The following is a 22,089-nucleotide window of genomic DNA, read 5'->3' as shown; positions in this document are numbered from 1 at the left end:
ACCCTAACACCTCTTCAACCTCTCACTCACAACTGGTGTCTTCCCCTCATCCTTCAAGCATGCCTCGATCACACCTATCCTCAAAAAGCCCTCCCTCGACCCATCCTCTGTGTCAACCTATCACCGAATCTCTCTTCTCCCCTATGCCTCAAAACTACTGGCACAGCATGTCCATCTTGAACTGTCCTCCTTCCTCTCCTCCTGCTCCCTCTTTGTCCGGTTACAAGCTGGCTTCCGACCGCATCACTCAAATGAATCTGACCTAACTAAAGTCACCAAAGACCTACTAACTGCCAAGAGCAAGCGACACTACTGTCCTCCTTCTCCTGGACCTGTCTTCTGCCTTCGACACTGTGGACCACTCCCTCCTGTTACAGATCCTCTCATCTCTTGGCATCAGACTTGGCCCTATCGTGGATCTCATCATATCTGACAGACCGAACATTCAGTGTCTCCCTCTCCCACACCACCTCCTCACCTCGCCCCGTCTGTCAGTGTTCCCCAATGCTCAGTCCTAGGGCCCCTGCTCTTCTCCATCTACACCTTCGGCCTGGGACAGCTCATAGAATCCCACGCTTTGCAGTATCATCTCTACGCCGATGACTCGCAGATCTACCTATTTGGACCAGATATCACCTCCTTACTGACCAAAATCCCACAGTCTGTCTGCTATCTCGGCCTTCTTTTCTGCTTCCTTTCTAAATCTGTACATGGACAAAACAGAATTCATCATCTTTCCCCCATCTAACTCTACCCCTCCACCAGACCTATCCATCAATGTCAATGGCTGCTCACTTTTCCCTGTCCCACATGCCTGGTGCCTTGGGGTGATCCTCGACTCTGCCCTCTCTTTCAAGCCTCATATCCAAGCTCTTGCCTCCTCAATCTCAAAACTATTTCCTGGTTACTGCAACCTTCTACTCTCAGGACTCCCCTCTAACACTCTTGCACCCCTCCAATCCATCCTACACTCTGCTGCCCGACTAATCCACCTGTCCCCCGCTATTCCCCGGCCTCTCCTCTCTGCCAAGCCCTTCACTGTCCTCCTATTGTCCAGAGGCTCTAGCTCAAAACCCTTACTACGACATACAAAGCCATCCACAACCTGCATAGGCAGCATCAATAGTAAAAAGTTGGTCACACTTGTTAAACACTACGACAAGTGTGACCCACCTGTCAATCAGTTTTCCAAGCGATGCTACAGATCGCTTGAAAAACGCTTGTGTTTAGCGGGAATACGCATGCCAATTCTGCATCGTGTGCACATAGCCTAAAAGTAAAATTCAGGCAAAAATTAACAATCAGCGCTATGTGTAATTATATTATAAAAAGTGATAATAAAATGCAAGTTTGATTTAGCATGAAAAAAAAAATGTTGCCCTTTGGAAATACATAACAAATATAACACTTTAAGCAAGTATCTAAAAAATAAAAATACTAAATTATTACAATTCTAAAGCTGATATATATACATATACAATGTGTGCATACATTCCAATTCCACTACACTGCAGTCTATGCGGATCCTGGAATCAGATCCATTCTGAACATTGGAGCTGATTTTTTGAAGGACGTCACTGTAGAGACTGAACTGTCTAGAATGGAGAAGCTGCAGAGATCATCAAAACATCCCCTCCGATCTACAGTAGTCACCGCAGCAGTGAGCCGTCTAGAGCGGAGCTGATAAAATGAGGCCTCAAAAAATCAACTCCAAACTAGATGCAACCATCCCGACACAGCGGAGCCTCACTGCGCCGCCATATTGCTGTGACGGCATCTGATGGGCGGGGTCACAGGCCTCCGGAGACGAGTGGCGCAGTGGTTAGCACTGCAGCCTTGCAGCGCTGGAGCCCTGGGTTCAAACCCCACCAAGGACAACATCTGCAAGGAGTTTGTATGTTCTCTCCGTGTTTGAGTGGGTTTCCTCCGGGTTCTCCGGTTTCCTCCCACATTCCAAAGGCATACTGATAGGGAATGTAGATTGTGAGCCCCAACGGGGACAGAGATGATAATGTGTGCAAACTGTAAAGCGCTGTGGAATATGTTAGCGCTATATAAAAATAAAGATTATTATTATTATTCCAACGTGACCCGTACATCGTAACATACGCTGCACACTGCTGCCATCTGCTGGACACTATGGGAACTCCAAGATCTACAGTTCATAATATATTTTCTCCACTTCGATAATGTGAACAATATACCAGAGCGGTGTACAAGACCGCACCACTGTCCCCCGTATTAACCCCTCCCCTGCTGTACATTACCCAGCATCCTCCTATTAACCGCTCCCTTGCTGCACATTACCCAGCATCCTCCTATTAACCCCTCCCCTGATGTGCATTACCCAGCATCCTCCTTTTAACCCCTCCCCTGCTGTACATTACCCAGCATCCTCCTATTAACCCCTCCCCTGCTGCACATTACCCAGCATCCTCCTTTTAACCCCTCCCCTGATGTGCATTACCCAGCATCCTCCTATTAACCCCTCCCCTGCTGTACATTACCAGCATCCTCCTATTAACCCCTCCCCTGCTGTACATTACCCAGCATCCTCCTATTAACCCCTCCCCTGCTGTACATTACCAGCATCCTCCTATTAACCCCTCCCCTGCTGTACATTACCCAGCATCCTCCTATTAACCCCTCCCCTGATGTGCATTACCCAGCATCCTCCTTTTAACCCCTCCCCTGCTGTACATTACCCAGCATCCTCCTATTAACCCCTTCCCTGCATTACCAGCATCCTCCTATTAACCCCTCCTATGCTGCACATTACCCAGAATCCTATTAACCCCTCCCCTGCTGCACATTACCCAGCATCCTCCTATTAACCCTTCCCCTGATGTGCATTACCCAGAATCCTATTAACCCCTCCCCTGCTGTGCATTACCAGCATCCTCCTATTAACCCCTCCCCTGCTGCACATTACCCAGCATCCTCCTATTAACCCCTCCCCTGATGTGCATTACCCAGAATCCTATTAACCCCTCCCCTGCTGCACATTACCCAGCATCCTCCTATTAACCCTTCCCCTGCTGTACATTACCTAGCATCCTATTAACCCCTCCTCTGCTGTACATTACCAGCATCCTCCTCTTAACCCCTCCCCTGCTGTACATTACCCAGCATCCTATTAACCCCTCCTCTGCTGTACATTACCCAGCATCCTCCTCTTAACCCTTCCCCTGCTGTACATTACCCAGCATCCTCCTATTAACCCCTCCCCTGCTGTACATTACCCAGCATCCTATTAACCCCTCCCCTGATGTGCATTACCCAGAATCCTATTAACCCCTCCCCTGCTGCACATTACCCAGCATCCTCCTATTAACCCCTCCCCTGATGTGCATTACCCAGAATCCTATTAACCCCTCCCCTGCTGCACATTACCCAGCATCCTCCTATTAACCCCTCCCCTGATGTGCATTACCCAGAATCCTATTAACCCCTCCCCTGCTGCACATTACCCAGAATCCTATTAACCCCTCCTCTGCTGTACATTACCCAGCATCTTCCTCTTAACCCCTCCCCTGCTGTGCATTACCCAGCATCCTCTTATTAACTCCTCCCCTGCTGCACATTACCCAGCATCCTCTTATTAACCCCTCCCCTGCTGTACATTACCCAGCATCCTCCGATTAACCCCTCACTTGTGCATTACCAGCATCCTCCTATTAACCCTTCCCCTGCTGTACATTACCCAGAATCCTATTAACCCCTCCTCTGCTGTACATTACCAGCATCCTCCTCTTAACCCCTCCCCTGCTGTACATTACCCAGCATCCTCTTAACCCCTCCTCTGCTGTACATTACCCAGCATCCTCCTCTTAACCCCTCCCCTGCGGCACATTACCAGCATACTCTTATTAACCCCTCCCCTGCTGTACGTTACCCAGCATCCTCCTATTAACCCCTCCTCTGCTGTACATTACCCAGCATCCTCCTCTTAACCCTTCCCCTGCTGTACATTACCCAGCATCCTCCTATTAACCCCTCCCCTGCTGTACATTACCCAGCATCCTCCTATTAACCCCTCCCCTGCTGTACATTACCCAGCATCCTCCTATTAACCCCTCCCCTGCTGTACATTACCCAGCATCCTCCTATTAACCCCTCCCCTGCGGCACATTACCAGCATACTCTTATTAACCCCTTCCCTGCTGTGCATTACCCAGCATCCTCCTATTAACCCCTCCCCTGCTGTACATTACCCAGCATCCTCCTATTAACCCCTCCCCTGCTGTGCATTACCCAGCATCCTCATATTAACCCCTCCCCTGCTGTACATTACCCAGCATCCTCCTATTAACCCCTCCCCTGCTGTACATTACCCAGCATCCTCCTATTAACCCCTCCCCTGCTGTACATTACCCAGCATCCTCCTATTAACCCCTCCCCTGCTGTACATTACCCAGCATCCTCCTATTAACCCCTCCCCTGCTGTACATTACCCAGCATCCTCCTATTAACCCCTCCCCTGCGGCACATTACCAGCATACTCTTATTAACCCCTCCCCTGCTGTACATTACCCAGCATCCTCCTATTAACCCCTCCCCTGCTGTACATTACCCAGCATCGTCCTATTATTCCCTCCCCTGCTGTACATTACCCAGCATCCTCCTATTAACCCCTCCCCTGCTGTACATTACCCAGCATCCTCCTATTAACCCCTCCCCTGCTGTACATTACCCAGCATCCTCCTATTAACCCCTCCCCTGCGGCACATTACCAGCATACTCTTATTAACCCCTCCCCTGCTGTACATTACCCAGCATCCTCCTATTAACCCCTCCCCTGCTGTACATTACCCAGCATCGTCCTATTATTCCCTCCCCTGCTGTACATTACCCAGCATCCTCCTATTAACCCCTCCCCTGCTGTACATTACCCAGCATCCTCCTATATTAACCTTCTCTGCAATGAATGGCGCGCACACAGAACGTGCAATCATCGGGTGTACAGAGTCCGGATGTCAGATTTTTATTGGACTTTTACAGGATGAAGTAAATGCTTCCATAAATAACGTAGTGACCGTGGCTCCATGGGAAGAAACCGCAGCAGATGGCGGCATCGGGGGAAGAGTAAAGTGCGGGGGGAGGGGAAACAGTGATGGATGCAGTTCCCAGCACATAAATAGTTAATGCCTCTATAGGATGAGAGAGAAGTGGGAAAAAGAATCCTGACTCCAAACACAGCTGAAGCTGCGGCAAGACATCAGAGAGCAGATTAATCCTTTCCCTTCTTGTTCTGATCACATATGTCTTACTCCAATCACTTCCAGAGCTGCATTCACACATCTGATGATTTTCAGTTCCGTGCAGGATTCCACATCCTCCTATGGACCACCGCTGCGGTGTCTCTACTGTATTGTATTGCAAAAGTTATGGCGAAGACCACGGCTTCTATAGAAGCAGCTTCAGCGCCGCAGAATGTAACTGGAGAGAAGGGTGGGATGTGAAAGCAGAACTGTGACTGCTGCTCTGGATGTGACTGGAGTAAAAAGATGAGATTTAACTGAGGATCAGTGGGAGAGAAGTAAAACGATGGAGATGTGACCTGGGCGGCCGCCGGCTGAGCTCTGCTGCATCACAGACACATATCCATCCGCTGGACTCAACGCCACGGATTACAGACGCGCAGATCCCAGAACGTGACGTCTACAGAGGTCACTGTCGCTCCAGAGCAGCGCTCATAGATCAGGAGCTACAGGGCCGAAACCAGAGCGTCACAGGAGAGGACAAAGAGCAGAGGAACCATGAAGACCAGCGGCGGAGATCAGCGGCGCCAACACGGAGAACAGGATGACAGAAGCCGCAGAGGAACACAAGAGGCAGACACCATGGCGGCTCCATACAAGCGTCACTCGGATCGCGGCTTCACCTGCTGGGCGGCTTCAATCTGAGAAAGAACCTCGTCCCACATCACAAACTGCTTAGAGAGGAGGAGGGTCTGACACAAAGGGTTAAGGGGCATAAATCACGGGTGTTACATAGGACTGCAGGTGATATATGTGATGTTACATAGGACTGCAGGGGACATCTACTACATTATCTGTGGTGTTACATAGGACTGCAGGTGACATCTACTACATTATCTGTACTCAGAGAGATATCACTGTGTTATCTGCTGGTGATATCTCTCCAAATCCTGGTCCTCCTCACCACATCCCCACAGTCAGTTCTACCTCCCATACACGCTCTATCACAAACTTCCGTAACCTCTCTAACCTTATACCCATTCGCCCAGCCCCCGCCTCCCCAGTCCCACTAACAAGAGCTCTGTGGAACGCTCGCTCTGTCTGCAACAAGTTCTCCTACATCCATGATCTCTTTGTTACTACCAAACTTTCCTTCCTCGCCATCACCAAAACCTGGCTCACCCCTTCTGACACAGCCTCCCCTGCTGCACTCTCTTACGGTGGCTTCCACCTTTCTCACACATCCTGCCCCAGCAGCAAACATGGCGGAGGAGTTGGTTTTCTCCTGTCGGATAACTGCTCCTTGACCCCAATCCCACTGCCACCCTCTGTTACCCTCCCTTCCTTTGAGGTGCACTCTGTGCGCATCTACTCCCCTTCCAACCTCCAACTGGCTGTCATTTACCGCCCCCCAGGGCCAGCCACCACCTTCATTGACCACTTCACCACCTGGCTACTTCATTTCCTTTCTGCGGACATCCCCACTATCATCATGGGCGACTTCAACATCCCCATTGACACTTCCCTCTCAGCTGCCACTAAACTTCTATCTCTCACTTCCTCCTTCGGCCTCACTCAATGGTCCTCTGCAGCCACTCACAAAGACGGTCACACACTGGACCTCATCTTCACCCGCCTCTGCTCTCTATCTAACCTCTCTAACTCACCTCTTCCTCTCTCTGACCACAACCTTCTCACATTCTCATCTCTCTCCACTCCATGTCTACAATCCCCACCCCACAAACTTTCACACCCTCGCAGAAATCTTAAACATCTTGACCTACACTCATTCTCTGAATCCCTCCTCCCTCTCACAGACATAAGTTCCTTACACAATGCGGATGATGTTGCCGCTCTATATAACACTACAATAGCTGCAGCTTTGGAATCTGCTGCCCCACTTACACATACCAAAGCTCACAAAGTCAACAGACAGCCCTGGCACACCAGCCTGACCAAAGAACTGAGGCGAGCTTCCAGGGCTGCTGAGCGCAGATGGAAAAGATCCCACTCCAACGAGCACTTCATCGCATTCAAACAGTCCCTCACTACTTTCAAGACCACACTCGCCACAGTAAATCAAACCTACTTCTCGTCTCTCATATCCTTCCTGTCTCACAACCCTAAACAGTTATTCAACACTTTCAATTCTCTCCTCCGTCCCCCAGCACCTCATCCCTCCCCACTCATCTCAGCTGAAGACTTTGCCTCATTTTTCAAGCAGAAGATTTATATCATCAGAGACAGTTTTGGTCAACAACCCCCAGAGCCCTTCCTCCCGACTTCCCAGCCCTCCACCTCCAAAACCAACTTCTCCACCATTACAGAAGATCAACTCTCCACTATACTCTCAAGATCACATCTCACCACCTGTGCACTTGACCCGCTCCCATCCCACCTCATCCCAAACCTCACCACAGTCTTCATCCCAACCCTAACCCATCTCTTCAACCTATCACTAACAACTGGTGTTTTCCCCTCAAGCTTTAAACATGCCTCCATCACACCTATCCTCAAAAAGCCTTCTCTTGACCCATCCTCTGTATCTAGCTATCGCCCTATATCACTTCTCCCCTATGCCTCCAAGCTACTGGAACAACACGTTGACCTTGAACTGTCCTCCTATCTCTCTTCTTGCTCCCTCTTCGATTGCTTACAATCTGGCTTCGGGTCACACCACTCCACTGAAACTGCCCTAAGGTCACCAATGACCTATTAACCGCCAAGAGCAGGCGACACTACTCTATCCTCCTCCTCCTGGACCTGTCGGCTGCCTTTGACACAGTGGACCATTCCCTATTATTACAGACCCGCTCATCCCTTGGCATCACAGACTTGGCCCTATCCTGGATCTCATCATACCTAACACACCGGACATTCAGCGTCTCCCACTCACACACCACCTCCTCACCTCGCCCCCTATCTGTCGGAGTCCCGCAAGGTTCAGTCCTTGGGCCCCTGTTCTTCTCCATTTACACCTTTGGCCTGGGACAGCTCATAGAATCTCACGGTTTTCAGTATCATCTCTATGCTGATGACACACAGATCTACATCTCTGGACCAGATATCACCTCCCTACTAACCAGAATCCCTTAATGTCTGTCCACTATTTCATCCTTCTCCGCTAGATTTCTAAAACTTAACATGGACAAAACAGAATTCATCATCTTTCCCCATCTCACGCGACCCCCCCCCCCCCAACGAACCTATCCATTACAGTAAATGGCTGCCCACTCTCCCCAGTCCCACAAGCTCGCTGCCTCGGGGTAATCCTTGACACCGATCTCTCCTTCAAATCACATATCCAAGCCCTTTCCACCTCCTGCCACCTTCAACTCAAAAATATTTCACGAATCCGTACATTCCTCAACCAAGAATCTGCAAAAACCCTAGTCCATGCCCTCATCATCTCTCGCCTTGACTACTGCAACCTCCTGCTCTATGGCCTCCCCTCTAACACTCTCGCACCCCTCCAATCTATTCTAAACGCTGCTGCCCGACTAATCCACCTGTCCCCCCGCTATTCCCCGGCCTCTCCCCCCTGTCAATCCCTTCACTGGCTCCCCATCACCCAGAGACTCCACTACAAAACCCTAACCATGACGTACAAAGCCATCCACAACCTGTCTCCTCCATACATCTGTGACCTCGTCTCCCGGTACTTACCTACACGCAACCTCCGATCCTCACGAGATCTCCTTCTCTACTCCCCTCTTATCTCCTCTTCCCACAATCGCATACAAGATTTCTCTCGCGTATCACCCCTACTCTGGAACCCTCTACCACAACATATCAGACTCTCGCCTACCATCGAAACCTTCAAAAAGAACCTGAAGACCCACCTCTTCCGACAAGACTACAACCTGCAGTAATCACCGACTGACCAAACCGCTGCGCGGCCAGCTCTATCCTCACCTACTGTATTCTCACCCATCCCTTGTAGATTGTGAGCCCTCGCGGGCAGGGTCCTCACTCCTCCGGTACCAGTCGTGACTTGTATTGTTTAAGATTATTGTACTTGTTTTTATTATGTATACCCCTCCTCACATGTAAAGCGCCATGGAATAAATGGCGCTATAATAATAAATAATAATAATAATAATCTGTGGTGTTACATAGGACTGCAGGTAACATTACTACATTATCTGTACTCAGAGTGATCACTGTGTTATCTGTGGTGTTACATGGGACTGCAGGTGACATCTGCTACATTATCTGTAGGTGAAGGATACCATCTTGTTGTAGTCCTCCAGGAGCCTCTTGCTCTCGGCTGTCACCTCCTCGCTCTGGTCCTGTGGAGAGGAGACACTGCAGTCAGTGCAAGACACAAGTGCACCGCTCCACTGGATAAAGTTTAGATGGTGAAATTCTTTGTTTCAGGATGATGGGGGTGATTGTGCTCGGACGTGCTGTATCTGTCAGGCGTTATCCTCCAGCCGCGCTCCGCACATTACCGCCTCGTCCTCTAAGTGCTTCACTTTCTAAACAGCTTTTAAGTCAGCGGAAAACAAAAAAAGCCATAAAATTCTCCCATAAACCGGATTATATGCGAGAATCTGCCGTCAGCACCGCAGCAAAGAGATCAATGATGGAGGCAGCCGCAGACAGCGGAGGTGGAGAGCGCCGCAGCCGTAACCCTCGCACTGCCGGGGACACCGGAGCGCCTGCAGCCGTAACCCCTGCACTGCCGGGGACACCGGAGCGCCTGCAGATGTAACCCTCGCACTGCCGGGGACACCGGAGCGCCTGCAGACGTAACCCCTGCACTGCTGGGGACACCGGAGCGCCTGCAGCTGTAACCCTCGCACTGCCGGGGACACCGGAGCGCCTGCAGCTGTAACCCTCGCACTGCCGGGGACACCGGAGCGCCTGCAGATGTAACCCTCGCACTGCCGGGGACACCGGAGCGCCTGCAGACGTAACCCCTGCACTGCTGGGGACACCGGAGCGCCTGCAGCTGTAACCCTCGCACTGCCGGGGACACCGGAGCGCCTGCAGATGTAACCCTCGCACTGCCGGGGACACCGGAGCGCCTGCAGACGTAACCCCTGCACTGCTGGGGACACCGGAGCGCCTGCAGCCGTAACCCTCGCACTGCTGGGGACACCGGAGCGCCTGCAGCTGTAACCCTCGCACTGCCGGGGACACCGGAGCGCCTGCAGCCGTAACCCTCGCACTGCCGGGGACACCGGAGCGCCTGCAGCCGTAACCCTCACACTGCCAGGGACACTGGAGCGCCTGCAGCCGTAACCCTCGCACTGCCGGGGATACCAGAGCGCCTGCAGCCGTAACCCTCGCACTGCCGGGGACACTGGAGCGCCTGCCGCCGTAACCCTCGCACTGCCGGGGACACCAGAACGCCTGCAGCCGTAACCCTCGCACTGCCGGGGACACCGGAGCGCCAGCTCTACAGCCGTAACCCACGCACTGTAATGGACACCAGGACACACACAGCTCACAGGAGTCCGAAGATGAGGGGTGTAAGTGAGTGACCACTGTTAAGTGTCACCTCCCAAGATGCAATGCACCATAGCAAAGAGAACTGTGCCTGCAGCTTGGGATGTGACTGGAGGATAAGACCTGAAGCTTCACCACCCAGAAGACCTCGCCGGACACCAACCTGCTGTTTTATGTGGACCTGGGACAGAGTCTGCAGTTTGGAGGCCTGCGCTGGCACCGCTGTGAAAACAGAGAGACGGGTCACAGAGTATTCACCGGGGGCGGATGTTCCCGGGGGTCTCCGGTGTTATGTAAAGGAGGTTAGAGGACTTTCCATCCACATTGTTCACACTTGTAACCATATGATATAAATATTGGTCCTGTGAGCGCAGGCGGTGTATGAGACAGGATAATATTGAAGTAATAAGCAACAAACATGTCCGGAAAAAATCCAATCAATTAAATTATTTAATTTGTGTATTAAATGGCAAAAAGAAAAAAAATCCAAATTAAAGAATAGTTTTCTTTTCCTCGGTGTATGTCCTCCTTCCAAATATACAGTAAGTAGCCATGAAACTATTGTACGGACCATAGAGAAGCGTTAATAAAGCTGCAGCCCGCCGATCAAAAAGCCGCCTCCTCCCCCACAGAGCTGTCAATCAAAAAATAAAGTTATGGGTCGTAGAAAAATGGTGAGAAAACAAAGCCGCCGTAACGGCACCGACCACACGACGAGAAGCCGGAAAAACAAAACTAAAACACAACTGGATATTTTTCACCATTTCGTCCCATAAGCGTCATTTACCCAGAGAGGACTTTCAGTAGATGCTTGGCTCTCGTGTCCTGGTTGCAGGGGCCACATTTGGCCCCCCGGCGGACCCTCACCTTTGATGTGCTCGCTGTCCAGGAGCGGCTGCAGGGAGTGGAGCTGCTCCAGCAGTGCGGCCTGAGATAGGATGTACGGCTCCTCTGCGGGAGAAAGACAAAGTCCGTAATCGCCATCCTTACCGCAGTCCCCCCAACCTCGTGCTCCGGGTGGGCAGCCGTCATCAGGAAAGTCATTGACGCCACACACGGCTGTAGATGGAAACCATCAGGGAGAGCATCAGCAATCACCTGCCAGAATGAACTCCAGCTTCATGGCGTCGGGGACGGCGATCCTGTCGATGTACTGCGGGTCCAGATACTTCATCAGATCATCGACTGAAAGGCAAACTCTGCTCAGTGACATGGAAAACTGACAAAGAACCACAAAGCTTTCTGTTACTCGCAGTTTACAAGATCTCTGCTTGCTGTCAGGATTCCCGATGTCTACCTCGGCTGGAAGGGGGCTGCATGTGTGCGAGTAGTACTGGAGGAGGGAGACGTCCTCATCATCACCCCCTCCAGCCGCTGCGAGCCTGGGGAGAAAGCACACCAAGGGGATGCCCTATTCCCTGTCCACCTGGGGAAGCCCCTGTGACATGTCCATATATGGGCAATGAGGTCACAGGAGCTTCTCCACTATTCTGGGCACTAGAGCCCTGTACACACTGCGCAGATGTCAGGCAGAAGCTTCTCACAGCTCAGGGTCTGTATGACGTCTCCTATGCGGAGTCAGCACAGCAGAAAACATTGAGGAATGAAGTCCTGAATACGGGGCGGCTGCAGAACCTTCCGCTGTACCACATTTATAGGAACAGGTGCTTGTAATACACGTCTCACCCTGAGGGGGGCAGTAGAGCCTCGCCGAAGGAGAAGAGCAGCGCTACAGCAGGAGCCCCCAACCCCTACACCCAGGGAAAGTGTAATATGGCCGGATTTCACTGTCCATATTGTGGCCGAGAGGAACGGACCCTCTGCGGCTCTACAGTGCAGTTTACTGCAGACCCCCATGATCGGGGGCAGGATCTGTAATATGTAGTGTAGTGTCCCCCCTGCTGCCGGTGGGCTGCACATGTCTACATCGGCCACTCACTCTTCTTGTACAGGGTCTTCACTCGCTCCCTCTTGCTGGCGATGTTCCCCAAACCAACCTGGACTTTTATTAACCCATCTGTGACCTGCAATGTAGAAGAGATGAGAGTTAAGGCGAGGCCGGGCACAGGAAGGCGAGGCGGGGCACAGGAAGGCGATGACGGGCACAGGAAGGCGAGGCGGGGCACAGGAAGGCGAGGCCGGGCACAGGAAGGCGAGGCGGGGCACAGGAAGGCGAGGACGGGCACAGGAAGGCGAGGCGGGGCACAGGAAGGCGAGGCGGGGCACAGGAAGGCGAGGCGGGGCACAGGAAGGCGAGGCCGGGCACAGGAAGGCGAGGCCGGGCACAGGAAGGCGAGGCCGGGCACAGGAAGGCGAGGCCGGGCACAGGAAGGCGAGGACGGGCACAGGAAGGCGAGGACGGGCACAGGAAGGCGAGGCCGGGCACAGGAAGGAGAGGCCGGGCACAGGAAGGAGAGGAGGGGCACAGGAAGGAGAGGCCGGGCACAGGAAGGCGAGGCCGGGCACAGGAAGGAGAGGAGGGGCACAGGAAGGAGAGGCGGGGCACAGGAAGGAGAGGCGGGGCACAGGATGGAGAGGCGGGGCACAGGAAGGCGAGGACGGGCACAGGAAGGAGAGGCCGGGCACAGGAAGGCGAGGCCGGGCACAGGAAGGCGAGGCCGGGCACAGGAAGGCGAGGCCGGGCACAGGAAGGCGAGGCCGGGCACAGGAAGGCGAGGCCGGGCACAGGAAGGCGAGGCCGGGCACAGGAAGGAGAGGCCGGGCACAGGAAGGAGAGGCCGGGCACAGGAAGGCGAGGCCGGGCACAGGAAGGCGAGGCCGGGCACAGGAAGGAGAGGCCGGGCACAGGAAGGAGAGGCCGGGCACAGGAAGGAGAGGAGGGGCACAGGAAGGAGAGGCCGGGCACAGGAAGGAGAGGAGGGGCACAGGAAGGAGAGGCCGGGCACAGGAAGGAGAGGCCGGGCACAGGAAGGAGAGGAGGGGCACAGGAAGGAGAGGCCGGGCACAGGAAGGCGAGGCCGGGCACAGGAAGGAGAGGAGGGGCACAGGAAGGAGAGGCCGGGCACAGGAAGGAGAGGCCGGGCACAGGAAGGCGAGGCCGGGCACAGGAAGGCGAGGCCGGGCACAGGAAGGCGAGGACGGGCACAGGAAGGAGAGGCCGGGCACAGGAAGGCGAGGCCGGGCACAGGAAGGCGAGGCCGGGCACAGGAAGGCGAGGCCGGGCACAGGAAGGCGAGGCCGGGCACAGGAAGGCGAGGCCGGGCACAGGAAGGCGACGCCGGGCACAGGAAGGAGAGGCCGGGCACAGGAAGGAGAGGCCGGGCACAGGAAGGAGAGGCCGGGCACAGGAAGGAGAGGAGGGGCACAGGAAGGAGAGGCCGGGCACAGGAAGGCGAGGCCGCGCACAGGAAGGAGAGGAGGGGCACAGGAAGGAGAGGCCGGGCACAGGAAGGAGAGGCCGGGCACAGGAAGGAGAGGCCGGGCACAGGAAGGAGAGGAGGGGCACAGGAAGGAGAGGCCGGGCACAGGAAGGCGAGGCCGGGCACAGGAAGGAGAGGAGGGGCACAGGAAGGAGAGGCCGGGCACAGGAAGGAGAGGCCGGGCACAGGAAGGCGAGGCCGGGCACAGGAAGGCGAGGCCGGGCACAGGAAGGCGAGGCCGGGCACAGGAAGGAGAGGCCGGGCACAGGAAGGAGAGGAGGGGCACAGGAAGGAGAGGCCGGGCACAGGAAGGCGAGGCCGGGCACAGGAAGGAGAGGAGGGGCACAGGAAGGAGAGGCCGGGCACAGGAAGGAGAGGCGGGGCACAGGAAGGCGAGGACGGGCACAGAAAGGAGAGGCCGGGCACAGGAAGGAGAGGCCGGGCACAGGAAGGCGAGGCCGGGCACAGGAAGGCGAGGCCGGGCACAGGAAGGCGAGGCCGGGCACAGGAAGGCGAGGCCGGGCACAGGAAGGCGAGGCCGGGCACAGGAAGGAGAGGCCGGGCACAGGAAGGAGAGGCCGGGCACAGGAAGGAGAGGCCGGGCACAGGAAGGAGAGGCCGGGCACAGGAAGGAGAGGAGGGGCACAGGAAGGAGAGGCCGGGCACAGGAAGGCGAGGCCGGGCACAGGAAGGAGAGGAGGGGCACAGGAAGGAGAGGCCGGGCACAGGAAGGAGAGGCCGGGCACAGGAAGGCGAGGACGGGCACAGGAAGGCGAGGCGGGGCACAGGAAGGCGAGGCCGGGCACAGGAAGGAGAGGAGGGGCACAGGAAGGCGAGGCCGGGCACAGGAAGGCGAGGAGGGGCACAGGAAGGAGAGGCCGGGCACAGGAAGGCGAGGCCGGGCACAGGAAGGAGAGGAGGGGCACAGGAAGGCGAGGCCGGGCACAGGAAGGAGAGGAGGGGCACAGGAAGGCGAGGCGGGGCACAGGAAGGCGAGGAGGGGCACAGGAAGGAGAGGCCGGGCACAGGAAGGCGAGGCCGGGCACAGGAAGGCGAGGCCGGGCACAGGAAGGAGAGGAGGGGCACAGGAAGGAGAGGAGGGGCACAGGAAGGAGAGGAGGGGCACAGGAAGGCGAGGACGGGCACAGGAAGGAGAGGCCGGGCACAGGAAGGAGAGGAGGGGCACAGGAAGGCGAGGCGGGGCACAGGAAGGCGAGGCCGGGCACAGGAAGGCGAGGCCGGGCACAGGAAGGCGAGGCCGGGCACAGGAAGGCGAGGCCGGGCACAGGAAGGCGAGGCCGGGCACAGGAAGGCGAGGCCGGGCACAGGAAGGCGAGGCCGGGCACAGGAAGGCGAGGCCGGGCACAGGAAGGCGAGGCCGGGCACAGGAAGGCGAGGCCGGGCACAGGAAGGCGAGGCCGGGCACAGGAAGGCGAGGCCGGGCACAGGAAGGCGAGGCCGGGCACAGGAAGGCGAGGCCGGGCACAGGAAGGCGAGGCCGGGCACAGGAAGGCGAGGCCGGGCACAGGAAGGCGAGGCCGGGCACAGGAAGGCGAGGCCGGGCACAGGAAGGCGAGGCCGGGCACAGGAAGGCGAGGCCGGGAACAGGAAGGCGAGGCCGGGAACAGGAAGGCGAGGCCGGGAACAGGAAGGCGAGGCCGGGAACAGGAAGGCGAGGCCGGGAACAGGAAGGCGAGGCCGGGAACAGGAAGGCGAGGCCGGGAACAGGAAGGCGAGGCCGGGAACAGGAAGGCGAGGCCGGGAACAGGAAGGCGAGGCCGGGAACAGGAAGGCGAGGCCGGGAACAGGAAGGCGAGGCCGGGCACAGGAAGGCGAGGCCGGGCACAGGAAGGCGAGGCGGGGCACAGGAAGGCGAGGCCGGGCACAGGAAGGCGAGGCCGGGAACAGGAAGGCGAGGCCGGGAACAGGAAGGTGAGGCCGGGCACAGGAAGGCGAGGCGGGGCACAGGAAGGGGGAGATCTGGGGTAAAGGGGGAGACACAGGGCAAAAAGGTGGTGGAGGCACAGGGTAAAGGCTGAGATCTGGGAAAGAGGGGGCAACGCGGGATAAACATGAAGAAATGAAAAATATGGACAGAAATGGGGACCAGAGGTGGGCAGGGGGGTCCAAAAGAAAGGACCAACGCGTCTGACTGCGGCTACTGGGCACTTAACTCCCTTCTGAACGATCAGTCGAGCTTTACTTTGAATATTATACACGACGATCAGAAGAAGAGAGATAAGAGTCACAGACCGGAGACTGAGCTCACCGACACACCACTGTTCACTCGTTTTGCAGTTTATGTACTGTGATACATGGAGGATGGACACCAGCATTTAGATGTTTCTTGTAACCACCTATAAGCTGAGGATGAATTTGAGATCTCCGTCCAATTGTATGTGACGGCTGAGGTGACCTCATACATCGACCGGTGGTGGGTGATTAGGTCAGATGGAGGCGGGAAGATGAGAGGGTGGTGACGTCATGCGGTGAACAAGGAGCGCCGATGGTGTAGTCACGGGGAAAACGCTGAGCGCCGGCGGTGTAGTCACAGGGAAAACGCTGAGCGCCAATGGTGTAGTCAAGGGGAAAACGCTGGACGCCGGCGGTGAAGTCACTGGGAAAACGCTAAGCGCTGATTTCAAATCGTGGACAGGCAGCACAGGCGAAAAGATCACATGGTGACTGGCTTGTGATGACGTTAAATGAACAGCGGCTGCCAAAGTTCTACAATCGCAGGCGGCAATGGCTGGCGATGTTATGTGGCGGCCCAACATGCAGCAATGGCAGGCGGAAGGCGATGTCCCTTGGCGGTCCGTGAAAGGCGACGTCATGCAGCGGGCGAAGGTGATGTCCTGCCATGGACAGCTCGCTCGGATGGCGACAACTCACGATGGAAGGCAGGCGCGGCCGGTGAAGCCACACAGAGTCAGGAAGATGGCAACATCCTATTGTAGTAGGTGGCTGATGACATCAAACAGGCACAGGCGGGCGAAGACTACATCCAGTGACCAATGGGCGCACGTGACAACAACGCTTGGTGACTGGATGTTTATGACCCTTGGTAACCGGTGAGCATGGTGACGGCGCTCGGTGTACGTGGATGGTGGCGATGACAATCAATGACCAGTGGGCGAGGGTGGTGGCGACCCTGGGGCGCGATTGGTGGCGACCCTTGATGACTGGTGGGGGAGGGTGGTGGCAACTCTTGGTGACAGGTGGGCGTGGGTGGTGGCGACCCTTGGTGACCGGTGGTGACAGGTGGGCATGGGTGGTGGCGACCCTTGGTGACCGGTTGGGTGTGGATGGTGGCGACCCTTGATGACGGGTGGGCTTGGCTGGTGGCGACCCTAGTGACCGGTTGGCATTGGTGGTGGCGACCCTTGGTGATGACCCTCGGGTGCGGGGTGGTGGCGACCCTTGGTGACCGGTGGGCGCGGGTGGTGGCGACCCTTGGTGATTGTCGGGCGGGGCGCGTATGCTGATGTCATGCAACGCACCAGCTCTTGCGTCTGATCAGGTGCTTGTGACACACCCGTACTATCTACTCCCATGAGCCTCAGCGCAGGACGTGGACACCAGAAGTGTCAGCAATGAGTGATGGGCAGTCCGGCTCACGAACCGTCTCTTTTTTTAAATAGAAATATGTTTTCCACAGTCCTGGCTCCCGGTCTTTGCCTGTACAGTGAGGCCTCATTATACCCCTGTATACGGATCTAGTGAAGCAGTGCAGACTGGTTTCAGCATTGCTGTTTCCTCTGATTGTTTGCTCTTGTGGACAGCGCCCCCTGCTGCTCGGTTGTAGTTTTAACCTGTGTTGAGGTACCGTCACACTAGACGATATCGCTAGCGATCCGTGACGTTGCAGCGTCCTCGCTAGCGATATCGTCCAGTGTGACAGGCAGCAGCGATCAGGCCCCTGCTGTGCTGTCGCTGGTCGGGGAAGAAAGTCCAGAACTTTATTTCGTCGCTGGACTCCCCGCAGACATCGCTGAATCGGCGTGTGTGACACCGATTCAGCGATGTCTTCACTGGTAACCAGGGTAAACATCGGGTAACTAAGCGCAGGGCCGCGCTTAGTAACCCGATGTTTACCCTGGTTACCATCCTAAAAGTAAAAAAACAAACACTACATACTTACCTACAGCCGTCTGTCCTCCAGCGCTGTGCTCTGCACTCCTCCTGCACTGGCTGTGAGCGTCGGTCAGCCGGAAAGCAGAGCGGTGACGTCACTGCTCTGCTTTCCGGCCGCTGTGCTCACAGACAGTACAGGAGGAGTGCAGAGCACAGCGCTGGAGGACAGACGGTTGTAGGTAAGTATGTAGTGTTTGTTTTTTTTACTTTTAGGATGGTAACCAGGGTAAACATCGGGTTACTAAGCGCGGCCTTGCGCTTAGTTACCCGATGTTTACCCTGGTTACCGGCATCGTTGGTCGCTGGAGAGCGGTCTGTGTGACAGCTCTCCAGCGACCAAACAGCGATGCTGCAGCGATCCGGATCGTTGTCGGTATCGCTGTAGCGTCGCTAAGTGTGACGGTACCTTTACTCTCTAATATGTGGCGGTTTTCTACCTCTCCTTTCTGAATTAGTAAGTGCTGTGATCTGCGCTGTATAGGATTAGAATTTGTAAAAATGAAGGCAAACTGCAAGCACTGGTGAAGGTGAAGGAAAACAAAATGGGGCTCAGAGCCTGCACTGTATGAAATCCACAATGGACGCAGGCAGCCTGGTTCTGGGGCGGCTACATTGACAATCATATGTTGTTCGGACGCGCTGCCACGGACCAGGATGTCTACAGATGTTTTTTAACACCCAAAATTCACAAAAACCTGCGTTTTGGGAGCACATGAGAAATCCTGATGCAAATGCAGGTCCATGTAATCCGGATGTAATCTGGATCAGGATTGCTACACATCACAACGCACCGCACCAAAGCGCTAGTGTGAAAGCAGAGCCCCCCGTGCAGCCCCAGGTGCCCCCATGTTATATACAGGCTCACCATACATTGTATACATTGTATTAGCATTAGCAGCTAAGGTATATATATATATATATATATAGGGCACAGCAGGCAGAGTCTACATCATGTCTGCATCCTGCTCCCGTACAGCACGGCCACTGCCTCCGCGCATGCTCAGTCCTGACTGAGAGATATGAGAGCAATGTGCCGAGTCCTCCTCCTCTACACACTATATACACACACACTATATACACACACACTATATATACACACTATATACACACACACTATATACACACACACTATACACACACACACTATATACACACACACACACTATATACACACACACACACACTATATACACACACACTATATACACACACACTATACACACACACACTATATACACACACACTATATACACACACTATATACACACACACTATATACACACACTATATACACACACTATATACACACACACTATACACACACACACTATATACACACACACTATATACACACACTATATACACACACACACAATATACACACACACTATATACACACACACTATATACACACACACACACTATATACACACACACACACTATATACACACACTATATACATACACACACTATATATACACACACACACTATATACACACACACTATATACACACACTATATACACACACACACTATATATACACACTATATATACACACACTATATATACACACACACACTATATATACACACACTATATATACACACACACTATATATACACACACTATATATACACACACACACTATATATACACACACTATATATACACACACACTATATATACACACACTATATATACACACACTATATATACACACACTATATATACACACACACACTATATATACACACACTATATATACACACACACTATATATACACACACTATATATACACACACTATATATACACACACTATATATACACACACACTATATATACACACACTATATATACACACACACTATATATACACACACTATATATACACACACTATATATACACACACTATATACACACACACACTATATACACACACACACTATATACACACACACACTATATATACACACACACACTATATATACACACACTATATACACACACACACTATATATACACACTATATATACACACACTATATATACACACACTATATATACACACACACTATATATACACACACTATATATACACACACTATATATACACACACTATATATACACACACTATATATACACACACTATATACACACACACACACACTATATATACACACACTATATATACACACACTATATATATATACACACACAGTATATATACACACACTATATACACACACACTATATATACACACACACACTATATATACACACACTATATATACAGACTATATACACACACTATATATACACACACTATATATACACACACTATATATACACACACTATATACACACACACACACACTATATATACACACACTATATATACACACACTATATATATATACACACACAGTATATATACACACACTATATACACACACACTATATATACACACACACACTATATATACACACACTATATATACAGACTATATACACACACTATATATACACACACTATATATACACACACACACTATATATACACACACTATATACACACACACACTATATATACACACACTATATATATACACACACTATACACACACTATATATACACACTATATATACACACACACACTATATATATACACACACTATATATATACACACACTATACACACACTATATATACACACTATATATATACACACACACACTATATATATACACACACTATACACACACTATATATATACACACACTATACACACACTATATATATACACACACTATACACACACTATATATACACACTATATATATACACACACACACTATATACACACACTATATACACACACTATATACACACACACTATATATACACACACACTATATATATACACACACTATATACACACACACTATACACACACACTATATATACACACACTATATACACACACACACTATATATACACACACTATATATATACACACACTATACACACACTATATATACACACTATATATACACACACACACTATATATATACACACACTATATATATACACACACTATACACACACTATATATACACACTATATATATACACACACACACTATATATATACACACACTATACACACACTATATATATACACACACTATACACACACTATATATATACACACACTATACACACACTATATATACACACTATATATATACACACACACACTATATACACACACTATATACACACACTATATACACACACACTATATATACACACACACTATATATATACACACACTATATACACACACACTATATACACACACACTATATACACACTATATATATATACACACACACTATATATACACACACACTATATACACACACTATATACACACACACTATATATACACACACACTATATACACACTATATATACAGTACAGGCCATGGATGAGGCCAGTGTTCCTGCACTATTACAGCCGCCTCTGCCGCTCTCCTCACACATCAGTCACACTGCACAGCCGGCTCCGTCAGGAAGGACACGCCCCTACTATCTACTCCCATGCGCCTCAGCGCAGGACGAGGACACCACAAGTGTCAGCATGCAGGGCCGGTACACACCTTCCTCGTGTGCGCTCCGCTCTCCCCGTACAGCCGCAGCTCCAGCTCCTGCACCCGGTTCTGCAGCTCTCGGAGCTCCGCCATCTCTGTCACTCTACTACTTCCGGCATAAACAGGAAGTACGTCACCGCCGACCCCGGGGTGACGTCACCGCTCGTGCGACAACAGAGGTACCGGGTATTAGGTAGTGACTGAGCCGCAGCAAAGACCGAGGGATGTGTCTGGTACTGCGGCTCCCAACACTGAC

At 52.6% G+C, this 22,089-nt stretch overlaps 1 protein-coding gene across 1 annotated transcript; it reads right to left on the bottom strand.

Moving 5' to 3' along the window:
- Positions 1-4,963: 4,963 nt before the first annotated feature.
- DCTN3 (dynactin subunit 3) lies at positions 4,964-21,963 on the bottom strand. The gene is made up of 7 exons (XM_069745860.1): positions 21,843-21,963; positions 12,598-12,682; positions 11,757-11,843; positions 11,526-11,609; positions 10,822-10,880; positions 9,434-9,493; positions 4,964-5,953 (listed from the first exon to the last, which is right to left on the bottom strand). The coding sequence occupies exons 1-7, from the start codon at positions 21,924-21,926 to the stop codon at positions 5,864-5,866; spliced, it is 549 nt and encodes a 182-aa protein (XP_069601961.1). The 5' UTR covers positions 21,927-21,963; the 3' UTR covers positions 4,964-5,863.
- Positions 21,964-22,089: the final 126 nt, after the last annotated feature.

This window comes from Ranitomeya imitator, chromosome 1 (genome assembly GCF_032444005.1).
Source record: "Ranitomeya imitator isolate aRanImi1 chromosome 1, aRanImi1.pri, whole genome shotgun sequence".
In the NCBI taxonomy this organism is placed as follows: domain Eukaryota; kingdom Metazoa; phylum Chordata; class Amphibia; order Anura; family Dendrobatidae; genus Ranitomeya; species Ranitomeya imitator.
Note: the sequence above shows the minus strand (reverse complement) of the source record. Positions and strands in the feature narration are given on the sequence as shown.